General features: G+C 35.5%; 1 protein-coding gene across 6 annotated transcripts in view; it reads left to right on the top strand.

The window, feature by feature from the left end:
- Nucleotides 1–19,777, top strand: part of BDP1 (B double prime 1, subunit of RNA polymerase III transcription initiation factor IIIB) — a 99,080-nt gene extending 79,303 nt beyond the window's left edge. For 3 of the 6 annotated variants that reach the window (XM_058730139.1, XM_058730156.1, XM_058730147.1), the window contains 4 exons: nt 2,555–2,588; nt 3,452–3,719; nt 4,175–4,424; nt 10,080–12,776. In XM_058730139.1, coding sequence (XP_058586122.1) covers nt 2,555–2,588; nt 3,452–3,719; nt 4,175–4,424; nt 10,080–10,208 — 681 coding nt within the window. In that variant the 3' untranslated portion in view covers nt 10,209–12,776. Of the gene's footprint in view, nt 1–2,554; nt 2,589–3,451; nt 3,720–4,174; nt 4,425–10,079; nt 12,777–19,659 lie in introns of those variants that run through there. The other 3 variants (XM_058730160.1, XM_058730178.1, XM_058730170.1) reach the window with 3 other exon arrangements.
- The last annotated feature ends 627 nt before the right edge of the window (nt 19,778–20,404 follow it).

Here is a 20,404-nt window from a genome sequence, read left to right as displayed (position 1 = left end):
GCCTGACACCGGGCTTGAACTTAAGAGCAGTGAGATTATGACCTGAGCCAAAGTCGGGGGTTTAAAAGACTGAGTCACTCAGGTGCCCCTACTTTCTTATTTTTTCTTTTCAAGTTTGTATATATTCTATATTCTATATATTCTATATATTCTATATTCAAGTTTGTATATATTTCTTTTCAAGTGTGTATATATTCTAAAGTTTGGGTTTTTTTCAAAATTTTACTTAAATTTTAGTTAACGTATAGCGTAATACTGGTTTTGGGAGTAGAATTTAGTGGTTCATCACTTAAATAAAACACTCAGTGCTCATCCCAAAAAGTGCCCTCCTTAATACCCATCTCCCATTTAGCCAATCCCTCCCCCCCCAACCTCCCTCCGTCAACCCTCTGTTTGTTCTTTTTCATAAAGAGTCTCTTATGGTTTGCTTCCCTCTCTCTGTTTTTACCTTTCCATATGTTCATCTGTTTTGTTTTTTAAATTCTACATATGAGTGAAATTGTACAGTATTTTTCTTCCTCTGACTTATCTCGCTTAGCATAATACACTTCTTAAGTCAATGGACATTTGGGCTCTTTGCATAGTTTGGCTGTTGTCAATAATGGTGCTGTAAATATTGGGGCGCATGTACCCCTTTGAATCTGTATGTATCCTTTGTGTAAATACCTAGTAGTACACTTGCTAAGTTGTGCAGTAGTTCTAGTTTTAAATTTTTGAGGAACCTCCACACTGTTTTTCCAGAGTGGCTGCCCTAGTTTGCATTCCCACCAGCAGTGTAAGAGGGTTCCCCTTTCTCTGCAACCTCATCAACATCTGTTGTTTACTGTGTTGTTAATTATAGCCCTACTGGTAGGTGTGAGGTGGTATCTCGTCATGGTTTTGATTTGTATTTTCATGATGATGAGTTATATTGAGCATCATTTCATGTGTCTGTTAGCTATCTGGGTGTCTTCTTTAGAAAAATTTCTATTCATGTCTTCTGCCCATTTCTTAACTGGATTGTTCATTTTTTGGGTGTTGAGTTTGATATATTCATAGATTCTGGCATATTACCTTTATCAGATATGTTACTTGAAATTATCTTCTCCCATTCCATAGGCTGCCTTTTAGTTTTGTTGATTGTTTCCTTCATGCAGAAGCTTTTTATCTTGATGAGGTCCCAATAGTTCATTTTTGTTTTTGTTCCCTTGCCCATAGCATTGTCTAGTAAGAAGCTGCTACGGCTAGTGTCAAAGAGGTTGCTGCCTGTGTTTTCTTTTAGAATTTTGATGATTTAAAGTCTATATTAATTTTATAATTAGCTTGTTCAGAGCTTCAAAAAATCCTATTGATGCTTGTTTTAGGATCATATTAACTTGACCGCTTAAGATAGGGAAAATTGATGTCATAATTGTGATGTTGAATGTTTTTTCTTTATCCAAAAACATGGTATGTCTTTTCATTTGTTTAATTATTCTTTTATGTCTTTTAGTGGTATTTTCATCTCCTCTTCATTTAAATTCTCCATTTCTTATTAGGTTATATCTAAGAATTTTATCTTTTGTTGCTATTATCGTTGAATTCTTTTCTATCCGGAGAGCTTACTAAATTCCCCTCATCGTATACAGTAATTTTTCTTTTGTTTCTGTTGGGTTTTCTAAGTAAAGTCATATTATCTGCAAATAAAATTTTAATTTTTCTCATCTACTTTATATACCTTTAGTTTCCTTCTCTTTTCTAACTATATTGGCTAGTATAATTAAAGAAAAAAGTCATAAAATAGTCTTGATAGTAGATATATTTTTCTTACTCCTGACTTAAATAGGAATATTTCCAGTGTTTATGAAGTGAGATGCTGGTTTTTGAATTGTAGTAATTATAGTTTATGGTGTTAAGAAAATGTCTTTTTATTCAATGTAAAGTTTTTTCCAAGTATGAATATTATTGGACCCTTTTGCTACAAACAGAGAGATGATGATAGTATTTTTCTCTTCAGTTCTGTTGAATTATATTAGATTTCATATATTGAATCATCTTTGCATTCCTGAAATAAACTCTGCTTGATTATTATGTTAGTCTCTTGATGTGTTGCTGAATTATGTTTATACTATCTCATCTGATATTTTTGTACTGGTTAATTTGAATCAATATTAGCCTTGATTTATAAAAAGCATTTGGAAACTTTCCCTCTTTCACTGTGCTCTAAAACAGTTTAAAGAATAGGAGCAGTGTCTTTTTTATAAGTGTTTGGTAGAGTTTCCATAAGCCATCTTTTACCCTCGAGCTTTCTGGGAGATACCTGCTTTCTTTAGTTAGAAAAGAGGGTGGGAGGCACCTCGGGGGTTAAGTATCTGACTCTTAATTTTGACTCAGGTCACGATCTCATGGTTGGTGAGATTGAATGCCCATGTTGGGCGTTGTGCTGACAGTGCAGAGCCTGCTTGGGATTCTCTCTCTCCTTCTCTCTCTGCCTCTCTGCCATTTATGCACACTGTCTCAAAATAAACATTAAAGAAAAAAATAGATTGACTTGATACATGGATTCAATTTTTTTTGTAATTTTTTTTTAAAACAGGGATGTTCAGAGGAAATAAGTGTTGAGGAAACAGGTGAGTGAAATAAATTTTAATGTGATTACATTTTGTTATTTTTGGATATTTTTGATGCATCTATTCAAATTTGGAATTGAAGAAGAGTCTTGCTTACTTTCTCTAAGTATTTTGCTTTTATTATTAGAAGTTTTTTTCTTAGCTGAGATCTTGGATTTGGCACTTTCGTAGACATAAGCTACTTTCATCCTGTAATAACAGAAAACCATATGGCTACAGAATTTCCTGTAAAAGCTTAACAACTATATTTCAGGAATTACAAAGCTGAGCATAAAGGAGTTTTTATGGTTCCTTAGGTTTTACCCAGAGATTAGAAAAGACATATATATTGGGGCGCCTGGGTGGCTTGGTCGGTTAAGCATCCGACTTCGGCTCAGGTCATGATCTCACGGTCCGTGGGTTCGAGCCCCGTGTCGGGCTCTGTGCTGACAGCTCAGAGCCTGGAGCCTGTTTCGGATTCTGTGTCTCCCTCTCTTTCTGCCCCTCCCCTGTTCATGCTCTGTCTCTCTGTCTCAAAAATAAAGAAACGTTAAAAAAAAATTAAAAAAAAAAAAAAGAAAAGAAAAGAAAAGACATATATATATATACACACATACATACATACATACAGAGAAAGCTTTTCTAGGTAAAAGTAGGTTGATATGACTGTTTTGTATCTGAATACAGAAACTGTTACCGTAGCTTTGTACCAGTTACAATTCTTAATAGTCCCGATAACTTATATATTAACTTATAATTTAGCTTACTCTTATTAGGGTAGGTTTATGATAGAATGTCCTGATTTTTTTCCTTCAAATATTGCAGTTCAATTGGATATATAAATTTCAAGATGGATGCTTACCATTTGTCTTTGCTTTTTGAAGGGGAGTCTTACAAGGGACAAGATACCTTCCCTACCTCAGGAAGCACACATACAACTCCAGAACCTCAGAAAGAGCAACTTGAACCAACTTTGCAGTGTATAGGATCTCAGTCTCTTGATGAAATAATAGACACGCATGCAGAAACGAGTACACCTCAGTTACCTCAGAATGAGATGATTGTCTCTGATAAGGAAGAGGGAACTGGTGCTGCTTCAAAGTCTGAACAAATGGGTAGCATCACAGCAGCTTCAAAAACCCCATTATCCAGGTACCGTGAGAAGCTCTTTAACAAATGCTCCTTTCTGTTTCTGTCTCTCAAAGGATAAATGTAACCTCTACGCAACAAATATAACATAAAGACTAAGTCCAGTACTAAGGATGATGTTTTATAAACATATTCCTCTGTCAGTAATGTAAAGGGGAGGAGTTTTGTCAAAGAAAATTCAGTAATGTCAACATTTTTGCAAGACTGCAGACAAATAAAACATTCTGTATAACAAGAGCTTACCTTTAGATGCTGATACTAACTTTTAGGTAGAAAATCTGCATAGGTAGCTACTGGTATGATGGAATAAATAATGATCAGAATAATAATGACACTTAGTAGACATGCTGATGCCACTAAGGTGGTATATCACATGTGCCATTTTAGCATTAAAGAAGTTGGTATTAAGAATGTGTCTTCCTGGATATCTTTGAATATGCTTACATTTGCATTTCTAGACCTGGCAGAAGACCCCTGGGATTTTTGTCTTTAATATGTTCAAAGAATAGTTTGGAGTCTGATGAACCTACTCATGTTTATAATAAGAAACGCCTAAAGCCTTTTATACCTACACTAAGACAGAATTTGAAAAGATCAAATCCACTCAATGAAAGCCAGAAAAAAACCCAAGAGTCCTCTGTTCTGCTTCCATCTCCAAGTGTTGTTGTTAATACCGAATCTGAGAATATTGGCAGTTCACCAGCTCAGGTATGTGATAACTGTCATATTTTATTATTTGTATAGAATGGGTTAGATATCAGACTCTACTAGGAAGAACATGGCAATTGTTATTTTCTTTTGGATGTCAGAAATTATGTCAGAGCATCGCTTGTCCATCTCCTCCCCGTCATACCTCAATATAAGGGAAAGAAGGTAGGTGTTGAATTAAGTTTCAGCTCCTTTAGTACAGATCTATTAATATTAAGCTAGTCATAAATGGACACTTAACGGATATTCCTTTAATGCAAAGAAGTTTTTTAACCTGTGGAAGCAAAACAAAGCAGTAGTTGCATTCTGTTTGCTTTTGGGGAAATGTCCTGGCACCCATAAAAATTCAAACAATGGTGGGGTGGCTGGGTGGCTCAGTCAGTTGAACATCTGACTTTGGCTCAGGTCATGATCCCACCGTTAGTGAGTTTGAGCCCCCTTCAGGCTTGCTGCTGTCAGCACAGAGCCTGCTTTGGATCCTCTGTTCCCCTCTTTCTCTGTCCCTCCCCTGCACTCTATTTCTCTCAAAAATAAATAAACATTAAAAAAAAATTTAAAAATTCAAGAAGTGGTAAGATTAGAATTCGTATGTTTCATTTCTGTATATTCTGAAGCTGTTCATATGGCAACTACTGGGATGGAAAAATACATGAACTTGTTATCAAAAACTTTGGAAGAATATTGGGGTTGGTTACTTAAGAACTCAACACAGGAAAGCTATTGGATAGCATGAGCCTCAAAAGGAGTACTTTTATAAAAACCATCTTTAAAAAATTTTTAAATGTTTTATATTTCATAGAATTATTTTCTGAATTAGTCTAAAGACTAATATTTTATGAGTCTTTATTATTGCCAAATTTCTTTGGAGAACAGTTATTATAATTACCAGCAATGTAGCTATGCCAGTTAAATTACATTCTTGCCAGCATTAGATCTTACTCTTCAAAGTAAATTTTTTCTTAATTTATGTAACGGTAGAGGGTGGAAATGACATTTCATTTGTTTAATTTGCATTTCTTTAGTTATTAGTGGCTTGGTTGTTTCCCATACATTTACTACATTTTCTCTCTCTTGCTCTTTTTTTTTTTTTTTCTTCCTGTTTTGTTCCATCTTTTGCTTATTTATAGCTTTTGGGATCTTAGTGGTTTGCTTACCAGTTTATGTCAGATCCTTATGTAACAAAGCCACGTACCTTTTAGCTCTTTGCTTCAAGTAATTTTTTCAAATTCATTTATTTTTTAAAATTTTGGAGGTTTTTTATGATGAATTCTAAATACATTTTACATAAAGAGGAATCACATTTTGCATTTCTGTAACTTTCTACTAAGGCAGCAAGGTCGGCAACATTAGATCAATGGGAAGAATGTTCATTGGTTTCTGTGCCAATTATCTGGAAGCCACTGCCTTCAGAGTCTGGACATGACGTCAAATACTGGGGAAGCAAACACACATTCACACATTCAATAACTGCCGTGACAGATGGAGAGAGAAGACATTGGGAGCAGACAGAAAGGCTGACTTTCATCAGATGCAGCATTTACTAAACTCCAGGCACTTGGACACCATGTTCATGGTTCCTACCATGTTACCCAGCAATGTGTAAAAATGTAATGACTCACTGAGCACTTACTATACTCAAGATTCTTGTCAAATACCTTCTTTTTTACACAAACATCCTTGTAAGATAGATATTGATGGTATTACTCCCACAGGCCCAGAAGGTTAAGTGACAGAAGGGCCTAAGTTCCACTGCTTCCATGAATTAGGTTAAGAATTCACTGAAATACTTTTTAACTACTTCAGCAGCACCAAGCTGCCTCCAGGTTATATGGTTTATCCCCTATTAGTATCATCATTACTCTCATTTACTTCATTGGTTTTTTTTTTTTTACTTTATTTTTGAGAGAGAGAGCGGGAGAGAGGCAGAGAGAGAGAGAGAGAGAATTGCAAGGCTCAGCCCTGTTGGCGTGGAGCCCGACGTGGGGCTCAAACTCACGAGATCATGACCTGAGCCAAAACCAAGAATCAGACCCTTGGCCGAGTGAGTTAACCAGGCATCCCTACTTCCTGTTTTAAAATACAATTTTCATTTTTAGTAAAATATATTGTCAATAAAACTTTAAATTTCTACCATAAAAAAAATAAATAAAATTTTGGAGGTTTTTTTAATATGCATAAGTTTTATTTATTTATTTTTTTTACATTTATTTATTTTTGACAGATACAGAGTGTGAGTGGGGGTGTGAGTTTTTCCCCAAGGTATAAAATGTTCAGTAATCAGTTTTAAAACAAACTCTGTTCATGGTTATTGACTTTGGTATAGAGTGAGGCAAGACTAATTCTCAAATTGCTATTTTATTATTTTTTGTGAATAAGTAATATATTCTACAAGTTTTCAAATTCATAATCTACAAAAAAAGTTTACAAAGTTTCTGACATCTGTCCTTTAGCTTCCTTGTTTCCCCTTTTTATAAGCGTATGCTGTTAATCAGCTATTGGTTCACTTTTCCAGAGATGTTTTATGTGTGCACAAATATAAACATTTTTCTTCTTTTTGTTTCATAAATAACAGCATACTGTTCTTCCTTGCTGTTTTCACCATAACAGTCCATCTTAAAGATCTTTGCAAAACAGTATATAAAGAGCTTCCTCCTTCTCTGTCTCAGTCTCTCTCTCTTTTTTAAAATGTTTATTTTGAGAGAGAGCATGGGTAGGGGAGAGGCAGAGGGACAGGGAGAGAGAAAGAGAATCCCAAGCACTCTCCACTATCAGCGCATAGCCCATCGCAGAGCTCCATCCCACCAACTGAGATCATGACCTGGGCTGAAATCAAGGGTTGGACACTCAACCAACTGAGCCACGCAGGCACCCCATCTTTTTTTTTTTTTTTTTTTTTTTTTTTAATTTAAACTTTTTATTTTGGGATAATTGTAGACTCACATGCAGTTTTAAAAGACAATACAGAGATCCCATACACCTTTTATCCATTTTTCCCCAATGTTAACATCTTGCAAAAGTATGGTACGGTATCACAACCAGGATAACAATGCCACAGTCAAGCTACAAAAGAGTTCTGTCACCGCAGAGATTCTTTGTGTTGCCTTTTATAGACACACTTCCATTGCACTCCCTCTACTCTCCTTAACTTCTGGCAATCTATTCTACACCATTAAATTTGTCATTCAAAGAATGTTATGTAAGTGGAATGTTGTTGTATACAGTTGTGTAAATGGAATCATACCTTTGGAATTAGCTTTTTTCCCCACTCAGCATAGTTCCCTAGAGAGTCATCCAGATGGTTTTATGTATTTGTTACTTTTTTTTTTTTTTAATTTTTTTTTTTTTCAACGTTTTTTTTTTTTATTTATTTTTGGGACAGACAGAGACAGAGCATGAACGGGGGAGGGGCAGAGAGAGAGGGAGACACAGAATCGGAAACAGGCTCCAGGCTCTGAGCCATCAGCCCAGAGCCTGACGCGGGGCTCGAACTCACGGACCGCGAGATCGTGACCTGGCTGAAGTCGGACGCTTAACCGACTGCGCCACCCAGGCGCCCCTATTTGTTACTTTTTAATGCTGAATAGAATTCTCATGTTTATCCTTTGACCAGTTGAAGGACATCTGGGTTATTTTCAGTTTTTGCCTATTTTGGATAAAGCTGCTGTGAACATTCATATGCAAGTTCTTGTGTGGATGTAAGTTCATTTTGCAGGAATAAGTGCCCAAGAATGCCCTCATTATTTTTAATGACTATATCATACTCCATTGTTTGCGTGTACCATAGAGCAATATTGGTCTCACACTGGTAACCATTTAGGTTATTCCTAATGATTTGGTAGTTCACATAATGTGGTAATATCTAACTTAGAAATGAGTGATTTTACACTTTTATCCATAGGTTGAATTCCTTCCTAGAAATAGAATTGCTGATCAAAAGGAATGATCATTCCTTTGACAGATATTACTTGATTGTCTTCCATAGCAAATATATCCGTTTCTATTTTTATCAGTAGTATATGAGAGGGCCTTTTTCCTCACGCTAGCACATAATCAATTTTTTTCACTTATGACATTCTTCATAGATTTAATGAGTATATATGAGTGAGGTTGAGCACCTCTTCATGTATTTGAATCACTTGTTTTCTCTGAACCATCTTTTCGTATGTTTGGCTTCTTAAAAACGTTGGTTTATTAGTCTTTTTCATATTGATTTGTAGAAGCTCTTAAAGAAAACCTTTTGTGACAAAGGTTGTACATGGTTTTGTTTTGTTTATTGTTTTTTTGTTTTTTTTTAACCTGTATGTCCTTTATCTTTTGATTTTGTGTATGGTAGTTTTTGCCATGCAGATGTTTTTTATTTTTACATAGATGAATTTATCACTCTTTCCTTTTATGGCTTCTTCCTTTCTGGTCATTTAAAAAGACACTCCTTCTCCCTTAGTCCAGGATTATGAAAGTGTTTTCCCATGATATTTTAGAGTAGATTATTTTTTTCAATGTTTATTTTTGAGAGAGAGACAGAGTGCAAGCAGGGAAGGGGCAGAAAGAGAGACACAGAATCCAAAGTAGGCTCAAGGCTCTGAGCTGTCAGCACAGACCCTGACACAGGGCTCGAACTCAGGATCATGATCTGACTTGAAGTCAGACACTTAACTGACTGAGCCACCCAGGAGCCCCTACATTTACATCTTTTAATTAATCTAGAATTTATTTTGTTGAGGATATAGGTTTGACTTTTTTTTTCCCCCCTGAGATGGTTATACAGTTGTCCAACATAATTTAAAAAATAATACAATTTTCCTTTTTTTTTTTTTTTTGAAATGTCACTTTTCTCAGATACTAAATTTCCACCTGTATGTGTTGGGGATATTTCTAGTCTTTTTCATTGATACATATATCTGTTCCTGTGTCTTAATTTGTCATAGATTTCTAAGTATGCTAATTTTTGATAGTATTGCTTTAATTTGTAATGTTTCCTTGAATACTGTTCTGTTTTGTGGGTCTATTCTTTTCTATTTAAAAAAAAATTTTTTTTTAATGTTTATTTATTTTTGGGAGAGACAGAGCACGAGTTGGGGAGGGACAGAGAGGGAGACACAGAATCTGAAGCAGGTTCCAGGCTCTGAACTGTCAGCACAGAGCCCAACGCAGGCCTCAAACTCACAAGCCGTGAGACCATGACCTGAGCCGAAGCGGGCTGCTTAATCAACTGAGCCACCCAGGCGCTCCATGGGTCTGTCTCTTCTTATGCAGATTATTAAAACTTTTCATTGCAGATTTGATAATGTTAGTTTTTTCTATATTAAAATTTTTTTGTGGAAATTAGGGTAAAATAATGGACCTTGTGTATACTGTAATTAATCTAATCATGCCTGCTGTTTTATGTTGAGTCCAGTTTTATTAAAACTAATGCTTGAAAGGTTACCTTATTCATAAAACTCTTACTATGTTTTGTATTGTTTCCCTAATATAACAGCATAGAAATGAAATTATTTGGTCAATGAGCATGAACATACTTAAAACTCTCATATTTATCACTGTATTGCTTTGTGGTAGTTTAAACTGATAGGGAAAAGCAGTATCAATTTAGACTACCACTACCAATATATAAATGTTATATTGCATGCTTATTATTATTTTTTTTAATCTTTTTAGGTTTCTTATGATCGTCCCTTACCAAAAGAGGAATGTAAAACTGGCCAAACCCGGGCACCTGAAGAGGGGCCAACCACAGTCTCTGAATATTTTTTTAGTGATATATTTATTGAAGTGGATGAAACATAATAAAAGTCTTTTTTGTTGTTGTTTTTTTTTTTTCAAAGTCTAGGATTTCCAGAGTCAATTATATCACCTAAGCAGTATTTAGAAAAAAGCATCACTGGCTGTTTTTCTTGAGATTGACTTTAAATATTTAATGAGCTTGATTTGAAGCTTTTATAATCATTGGAAAACATTGCTGAGGTTCCTTTCATTCTGATTGGTTCAGCATTTTGGAAATACAAAGCAATTAAGACTGCTTCTGAGACAGAAAAAGCTTCTCTTGTTTACATTTTTACTCTTCCTGTGCTGAACATACATGGACATTCTGGAGTGTTTTGGATAAATGTTTATGTATAAATCACAGTGCCCAAGTATTCGGAGGTGGATTGTATTTAACACTTAGTGAACTTCTTTTGTAAAGGTTTTTTTCTGGGGTCTTTTTTTGGGGGTGGGAGGTTTTTTGTTGTTGTTGTTGTTCTTTGTTGGTTTTGCTGAAGGCCTTTTCAGTTGCCTCTCGGTATATGAAAGCATATTGTGAAACTCCACTTTAGTATGGTAAATGTTAAAAACTTTTCTATTTTCATCTATTTGACTGGAAAATATGTATTTTTCTAATTGATGTTGATGTAACATTAGTCCTAATTGAACAAGTAAGTAGTATTTAAACTTATTATTTATAAAGACGAAACATCAAAAAGTTTATTTATTTTTAAATTGTTTATTTAAAAGAATATTCAGTTTTAATTATTTTCACCACTCAGATTATGGGTAAAGAAGGTATTGACAAATTTATGTTTGTCCCTTTTCCCTCTTTAATTTTAAAGATATTTAAAGTTATATCACTAAAGTATTTGGATAGTATATGTTTTGAATACATTTTTTCTCATAGTTTAGTATATTGAATTTGTACTGTGAATTTTTGGTTTTTCTTATTTCTTGGATAATCTCAGGATTTGATTGGGGGGAAAACCCTTAATTTATGAGGGAGATTTACATACAAAACTCAATCCCCTTTACACACACATACACTTACACACATTCCTTTTTTAAAAAACTGATTTCTTGATAGTGTTTTTTCCCCCATTAAATTTTGCTTAAGGAACATTCAGACCTGTAAGCACCGAACATAATTGTGATGTTAAAGCAGAAAATAAGATAATAAGATTTTGTTCAGTGATTATCATCAGTATTAATTTAAGGGTTGTTTTTAATTTTGAAATTTTGTTATTTACATATGTAATTCCATTATCCACCCAAGCAAATCTTTGGTGGTTGTTCAAATCAAACTTCTTAAAAGCAGATTTAATCTTCTATTTGAAAAGCCTCAGAGCAGGAGTCAAAAATATTTTCCAGAAAATATTTTTGAACTTGTGGGCCAGAAGGAATCTGTGGCAACTACTAAACTCTGCTATTTCAGTGTGCAAATAGCCAGGGGACACTTAAGTGATTGACATGGCTGGATTGGGCTTTTAGTTTGACCCCTACCTTAGACAGCAATTTTCATACCTTAAGGTGCTGACATCTTTATCTATCTATGAAATATTCATCATTGAAGTTATGAGTTGTGCATCACAGTTAAAGCTGTGTTGATTGATTGCATTACAAAATGATCAGTATTTCAGCTGGGAAAATATTTTAATGTCTAGATAACTGTATATTGAAAAAAATTGTGGCCAATTTTTTAGTTCATTAGTAAAATCGGATATGGCTCAACAATAACAGCTTATTCATTGCTGTACAGTGAAATTTACAATTTAACTTTTTTTGTCATAAAGGAGGATCTATAAATCTGAGTGGAAATTCTCAATAGGTATGCATTAATTTATTTTCTGTGATTAAGATGTCACAAAAAAATCATGGTATTAAATCACATTGCCATTTTAATGCCCTGTTTTTATAAAATTTTTTAAAGTCTCATATTCTGAAAGTTTCATTCAGTTAATGTTAGTTTCAGTGTTAAGTTGCCACAGTTAACCTATTATTTTATCCCTTGTGTAATATTTATTTTTTAACTTTGCTAACATCTGTCTTGTACATCTATAATGAATTGGTTTTATGGAATATATAATTTCTTACTGTATAAGAAATAATTTTATCTTTGGGCATTCATTGTGTTTAGAGAATCAAGTCAGCCAGCTAAATTGTCCTACTATTATATCCTTAAAACTAATCTGGGAAAATGAGAAAACGTAATCAGTGTCTTTACCTTACAAGGTGGAAAGAATTAGTCACACCTATATTTAATCTGATTCACGTAAAGATGATGTTGCGAAGAATTGTATAAATCTTAAAAGAGGTATGAATAATGGTTTTGTTTTCTTGACTTTTCCTCCTGAAAACTTAGGTCTTAGCAAGCAATCAACATGTTGGTTTAAAAGCCTAATTGTTGGTAAATGATTGAGGCACAGATAAAATTATGAATATCCACTGTTGACCATATTATTTGAAATAGAAGTGACCATGTATATACTCTCTTGCTTGAAGGAGTTTTTGACAAAAAGCAATATCTGTCATTTGTAAATTTTCTTGTTCTAAAGAAAGCAGTTATGTTCTATAGGTATAAATTATGTAAATAAAAGTTATTTTATACTATTTCGGTTGTGTTTTTTTTTTTAATGACTGAAAGATATTAATGTTTAATTAACCAAAACTTGTCAGTTTTTCACCTACAGCTTTCTTCCTTCCATAAAAATATGGTATACCTGGAAGAATTAATCTTTTATCTGATACGCTTGCTGTGAAGGATATTTTTTTTATCTTGTAAGAATAAAGAATATCCTTTCCCCTCATTCCCACTTAGGACATGTGGAGAGTTGCTTTTTTGCTTATATAATGAATTTTTAGGTACAAGAACTCTCAATCTCTTTCACTCTTTTTTCTCTTCCCATTTTGTTTTCTCTGTAGAGAAAGACAAATGGGAAACTTGAGTCCTGAACATAATATAATCCTGGACTTCTGAAGTGTATATTGGCAAAATCTTAGCTGGTCAAAAAATTTGGCTGAGAGAAATATTTGTAGAAATTTTCCTAAAGGGTAGTCTAGTCCTTTCTCCAGATAGAATTTTTATATTGAATTTGGTCACATCATCAAAGAGCTATGTATATGGGCCGCCTACATTGTTTTGTCTGCTTGAGGTTAGGGATATTATGTCAAATAGTGCAAAAGCCTAAAGAAATTGTTATTTTTACTATAATGATGTTACAGAGTTTTAAAAAGCTTTATCACCCAATATTCTACTTAGAATCTGTAGGAGACATTTGACTTCAGTGCCAGGAATAATTGGGCTTCTGTTCAACTGGTCTGATGTTGTATGTGGGCTGTGTGAATCCTTATGTTGTTTTCTTTATCAATGCAAAGCTAAATTTGTGGCTAAAATTCTGACTTTTTACTCTCATTTCCCCCTGCCTGGATTTTTAAAAACTCACTTTTTTAAAACAATAGGTTACCATTTATTATGCTAGGCACAGTACTAACCTTTTAATATGCATTATTTCATATTAAAAAAATTATTATACATGGCTTAAAAAGTAAAGTAGTGCTAGATTTCAAACTAGCTATTTCTTCTGTTATTACATATTTCTAAATATGGTTATTCTGTTAATCTCTTATTTATGAATGTTAGACATTGTGAATTGACTTAGCTTTCTTGGGACCGGGTGGCTCGGTTGAGTGCCTGACTTCATCTCAGGTTGTGATCTCATGATTGATGGGTTTGAGCCCCACAATAAGGCTTTGCACTGACAGCATGGAGCGTGTTTTGGATTTTATGTCTTTCTCTGCCCCTCCCCTCTCTCTCACATGTGTGCACGCTCCCTCTCTCAAAAGTAAAAAAAAGAGGGGCGCCTGGGTGGCTCGGTCAGTTAAGTGTCCGACTTTGGCTCAGGTCATGATCTTGCAGTCTGTGAGTTCGAGCCCCGTGTCGGGCTCTGTGCTGACGGCTCAGAGCCTGGAGCCTGCTTTCAGATTCTGTGTCTCCCTCTCTCTGTGACCCTCCCCCATTCATGCTCTGTCTCTCTCTGTCTCAAAAATAAATACACGTTAAAAAAAAAAAAAAAAAAAAGAATATTAGCTTTCTTAAACTCTCCCTTCCATGCCTTCCCTCTTAATATGTTACAATTACGGCTTAATCCATATTCAATAGTGTTATTGTATTAATTGTAATTATTCAATGCTGTACCACATTACGTACTAAGGTGACATTTATGGTGCAACCTTTTGTTTTTCTTGGAGTTAATAATTGCTTCAAAATGCCTCCATATAATTTTCCACGTGGCCAAACTGTCAGATAAACAGTTTGCTTTTTTTCCTGGAAAACTTTATGGACGTCTTTCTTCCTACTGTAACTGGTCTAGTGGCTTCATAGGTCTTTATGTGCAGTACAGCTGTCATTCTGGTACTGCCCTTCGCCATTTCTCTATGAACTTCCTACCCTTCTTTCCTGGTTTAGATTCTCTGTAGTGCCCATGCCATTGTCTGTCTTGATTTTTTTGGTGGGTACATCCTCCACTGTTTACAGCAAGAGGATACATGGGTGATAACATTATTTAAGACATTTCATGTCTGAAATTTCTTTATTCTACTCTCAGGCTATGAATAAAAATCCTGAATAATTTGAAAATGCTTTTCATGTCATTTTAAAGGCATGCTCCATTGTCTTCCAGTTTGCAGTTTCCATTCTGATTCCCTATCTATCCTTTGAAAGTGGCTTGCCTGTTTACAGTTTTATGACCTGGTATTGTTCACAATAATGAACTTTGGTGTAAGCTTGCCTTCCTTTCCCGCCCCTAAATTCATGCTGCTGGAAACTTAATGGATCTTTTTAATAAGGAATCTTCATTTACATCCCTTCTGGGAAATGTTCTTATTGTTTTGATAATTTTGTCCTTTTCATTTTCACGGTTCTCATATCTGCAGTTTCTATTAATCTTTTTTGTAATTAAAAATATTTTTATGTATTTATTTGTTTTGAGAGAGAGAGAGAGAGGGAGGGAGGGAGGGAGTACACGCATGGGAGGGGCGGAGAGAGAGGGAGAGAGAATCCCAAGGAAGCTCTGCACTGTCTGCGCAGAGCTGACGTGGGTCTTGATCTGAAGAACCATGAGATCATAACGTGAGCCAAGATCAAGAGTCAGATGCTTAACCGACTGAGCCACCCAGACACCCCTGCAGTTAACAGTTTTAAGGCATAGTTTACATTTAATAAGATACACAGATCTGAAGTATTCACTTTGAGCAAGGACAATGCATACACCTCTGTAACTATCCTGCAAAACAAACATTTCCATCATGCCAGGAAGTTCCCTTAAGCTCTTTCCCCTCTGTCACCTAGAGATTAGTTTTGCTTGGACTTAAACTTTGTGGAATCACACACTGCCCGTTTTTTTCTATCTGGTTACTTTCGCTCAATGTTTTTGGGATTCATCCCTGTTAGCAGTTCGCTTTTGCTGCTGAGTTTTATTCTGTTTTATGAGTATACCACATTATACGAATACACCATAATTTCCTGTTCATTTTCCTAGGGGACTGTTTATATATTCTTATGCAAATCTTTGTAGACATGTTTTTATTGTGTAAATCTATACTAGTGTCACCTCATTTGTTACATTTCTAAGTACTTGATGTTCTTTTTTTTAAAAGATTTTTTAATGTAATCTCTATACCCATCGTGGGGCTCAAACCCACAACCCCAAGATCAAAAGTCATATGCCGTACCAAGTAAGCCCGCCAGGAGCCCCAAGACATGATGCTCTTTGATGACATTATAAATGTTTTTAAAACCATTTATAAATGGTGTTTATTTTCTAATTGTTTATTGCTAAAATATTAAAACACGATTTTTGTATTATAATAAAGATTTTAACAACAGTTATTTTCTATAGCACCCATTCATAGTCTTAAGGTTTATTTTTTTTTAATTTTTAAAAAATATTTTTATTTATTTTTGAGACTGGGAGAGACAGAGCATGAGCAGGGGAGGGGCAGAGAGAGAGGGAGACACAGAATCTGAAGCAGGCTCCAGGCTCTGAGCTGTCAGCACAGAGCCTAATGTGGGGCTTGAACTCATGGACTGTGAGATCATGACCTGAGCTGAAGTCAGATGCCCAACCGACTAAACCACCCAGGCGCCCCCATAGTCTTAAAGTTTAAAAGCAACCCTTGGGTCTATTAAGGAAGCCTTTCAATATTATAGCAATGCTATTTGCCCTTAGCAAACAGAGTTAAAAACTCAATTATAGTAAGATACACAAGTATAAACCACTAAAACTTTAGATAAGTATACAACATTAAGAATAAACTGAAATTAAATGCCAATCAGGAAATAATTGCTAACCTCTCATTTATCTAATAAATTTATCTAGCAGAGTATCTTGTTTCCTTATGACATGTTTTCCCATCTTAATAATTTCTCATTAAGTGACTAAAGCTTGTAATCTCTAGCTTTGATTACATTTCTACCAAATTTTAAATTGGAAATGAGGCTTAAAATTTTATTTCCAGGGGTGCCTGGTTGGCTCAGTCAGTTAAGCGTCTGACTCTTGATTTTGGCTCAGGTCATGATGTCACAGTCATGAGACTGAGCCAGTCATGAGGTCAAGCCTCACATCAGACTTTGTGCTATAGCTGGGAGCCTGCTTGGGATGCTCTTCCTCTGCCCCTCCCTTGCTCATGCTGACTTGTTCGCTCACTCTGTCTCTCAAAATGAACATTAAAATAAAATTTTATTTCCATGTTTCCTTCCCTTCTACAGATTAAAATTCTTGATTTCATATATTTATTTCCAGAAGCTTTTAAAATTTTTTTCATAATCCTGTGCTTGTTTCATGAATGCCATATATTTTCATTTCTCTAAGGATGTTGCAGTTTATTCTGTTCCTTTTACTACGGTTTCTTCTGAGGTTTTCTTGGTTGAGGTGGGTATCTTTTTCTCATGCTGAAAACTTCCCTCAAATGCCTGTTGATCCTTGGCTATCCATGTATATGTTAGAGAAATTTTCTAAAATGTTGATTGGGAGCTTTTACAAGCTTAATGAGGTATCGATACATAGGACATGCCAATTTGGAGGTACACTGTAGATGCATTATTTTCTAAGGAGTTTTTCCATTGGGGAACTTCAAATGTCACTGTTGATCTTTTCTGTTAAGTGTTAAGGTTTCTCTAGACTTCTATATAAACTTCTATATGGACTTGTATATAAATGCTGGTAGCCAGCATTTGAGACCTTGGAGGAAAAAAGAAGGTGGGGAACAGGGTTTTCTTGATTTGGCCTCCAAACTTTTAATCTTTTTGATTTCAGTCTGGCACTTCACTCTTGTCTAATGTCCCTATATTTGAAATTTCTGAGATGGCAATTTCTCCAGAAAATTTCTCCTGGGCAAAGTGGGAATGGAAACCCAGGGTTCTAATTACTTCTTATACAGATTTCCAAGTAGTTCCACTGTTTCTTGGTCTCCACTGCTTCTCCCCACATCCATCCACACCTTTCTCTGTTGCTGGTACCACCAATTTCTGAGCCTTGCAGGGATTTCTGGGAGGCAAACTGACTTGTTACTTGTTTTTATCTTCCACTGCAAGCACTTAGATTTCAGCTTCCTTTTTTCTGCTAAATTTATCATTCCTATTTTTGCTTACTGTCTTCACATGTGTCCTAGTTTAACTGAAGGTGGGATATGAATTCTTTTCTGTGCTCCTTTGTTGCTTTGGGATCATTTATGAGAGAAAGAGGTAAAAACATCTTTATTTCCATTATGAAAGCTGAAATATCGTATTCCCTAAAGTAAAAAAGTAAACAACACTATGAACAACTCCACACCAACAACCTGGATAACCGAGATGAAATGGGACAAATCCCTAGAAACAAATCCTACCAAGACTACATTGCAAGGAAATCGAAAACTTGAGAAGTGCCTGGGTGGCTCTGTCAGTTGAGAGTCTGGCTCTTGATTTTAACTCAGGTCATGATCCCAGGGTCATTGGATCAAGCCCCGTGTTGGGATCTGCGCTGAGTGTGAAGCCTGCTTAAGATTTTCTCTCCTTCTGCCCCTCTCCTCTGCTCGTGGTGTCTCTCTCTCTAAAACAAACAAACAAAACAACAAAAAAACTCCAGACAAAATTTGAACAGATATACAGTAAAAAGATTGAATCAGTAATCAAAAACAAACTCCAGAGAAAAAGGACTTTGTGGCTTCAGTAATTCTACCAAACATTTAAAGAAGAACTAATACCAATCATCCTCAAACTTCTACAAAAAATTGATGAGAACACTTCCTGATGCTTTCTGAGGCCATTATCCTGATTCCAAACCCAGACAATGACACAAGAACCTTACAGACCAATACCCTTATGTATGTTGATGCAAAATCCTCAATACAACACTGGTAAACTGAATTCAGCACCATAATAAAAAGGATTATACACCATGACCAAGTGGGGCTTATTCCTGGAATGCAAAGATGATGGTTCAACATACCAAAACTGATCAATGAAATATACCACATTAACAGAATAAAGAAGAAAACAAGACACACATGATCATTTCAAATGATGCAGAAAAACATTTCACAAAATTCAACACTCTTTCATAATAAAAACAATCAACTAACTAAGGATACAAGAAAACTACCTTAACATCATAAAGGCTGCATATCAAAAATGCACAGCAAACATCATACTCAGTGATGAAAGACTGAAAGTGTTTCCTCTGAAGATCAGGAACAAGGCAAGAAGGTCCACTTGTGCCACTGCTATTCACATAATGCTGGAAGTCCTAGCCAGAGCAATTAGGCAAAAATGAGAAATAAAAGGCATTCAAATTGGAAAGAAAGAAGTAAAATGATCTCTTTGCAGATGAGAAGTAGGTAGAATATCCCTAAAGATCCACCCCCGCCAAAAAAACCCTGTTAGAATAAATGAATTCAGCAAAGTAGCAGGACACAAAGAAAGTCAACACACAAAGACCAATTGGATTTTTATACACTAATAATGAACAAGTTGAAAAGGAAATTACAGAGACAATTTCCATTTACAATAATATCAAAAATAATAAAATACCAAAAGCATAAAATAAGAATTAACCAAGGAGGTGTAAAACTTGCCCAATGAAAACTACAAAATATTGCCGAAATAAATTAAAGACACAAATACCTGGTAACACATTCCATGTCCATGGACTGCAAAACTTAATACTGTTGTCAATATATTTAAAAAAATTTTTTTAATGTTTATTTCTGACAGAGGGAGAGAGACAGAGAGGGTGCTAGCATGTGCCAGGGAGGGGCAGAGAGCGAGGGAGACACAGAATCTGAAGCAGGCTCCAGGCTGCGAGCTGTCAGCACAGAGCCCGATGCAGGGCTCAAACTCACAAACTTTGAGGTCATGACCTGAGCCAAACAGGCGCCCCATTAAGATGTCAATATTATCCAGTGTGAACAGATTCAATACAATCCCTATCAAAACCCAATGACATTTTTTTTTCAGAAACAGAAAAACCCATACTAAAATTAATACGGAATCTCAAGAAGCCCACCCCAAATAGCCAAAAACAAAAACAAAACACCTGAAAGAGAAGACAAAGCTGGAAGACTCATGAAATTATAAGACTCAGTGCCAGAAGAGCAATGGACACAGGAGACCCAGAAGAAATATTTGCTGAATGAATGAATAAATATGTATCTTCTTTAAAGAGTTTTGTTTTGGGGCGCCTGGGTGGCTCAGTCGGTTAAGCGTCCGACTTCGACTTAGGTCACGATCTCGCGGTCCATGAGTTCGAGCCCCGCGTCGGGCTCTGCACTGACAGCTCAGAGCCTGGAGCCTGTTTCAGATTCTGTGTCTCCCTCTCTCTCTGACCCTCCCCCATTCAGGCTCTGTCTCTCTCTGTCTCAAAAATAAATAAATGTTAAAAAAAATTAAAAAAAAAATAAAGAGTTTTGTTTCTCAGGACAGCTTAATTGCCTGTTCGGTTTCCAGCTCTCCTATAGGGATAAGATTTTTCAAGTGCCAGCCCCTTTCTTTTCTTTTTTTTTTTTTAAATATGAAATTTATTGTCAAATCGGTTTCCATACAACACCCAGTGCTCAACCCAGTGCTTATTCTCAGTTTTTAAGAGTCTCTTATGGTTTGGCTCTTTCCCTCTCTAACTTTTTTTTCTTTTCCTTTTTCCTTCCTCTCCCCCACAAGCCCCTTTCTATTAAGAGGGGAAGAAGAAAACAGCACGAGGAAAACC

Source organism: Neofelis nebulosa, chromosome 1, assembly GCF_028018385.1.
Source record: "Neofelis nebulosa isolate mNeoNeb1 chromosome 1, mNeoNeb1.pri, whole genome shotgun sequence".
In the NCBI taxonomy this organism is placed as follows: domain Eukaryota; kingdom Metazoa; phylum Chordata; class Mammalia; order Carnivora; family Felidae; genus Neofelis; species Neofelis nebulosa.
This window is presented reverse-complemented; position numbering and strand designations above follow the sequence as displayed.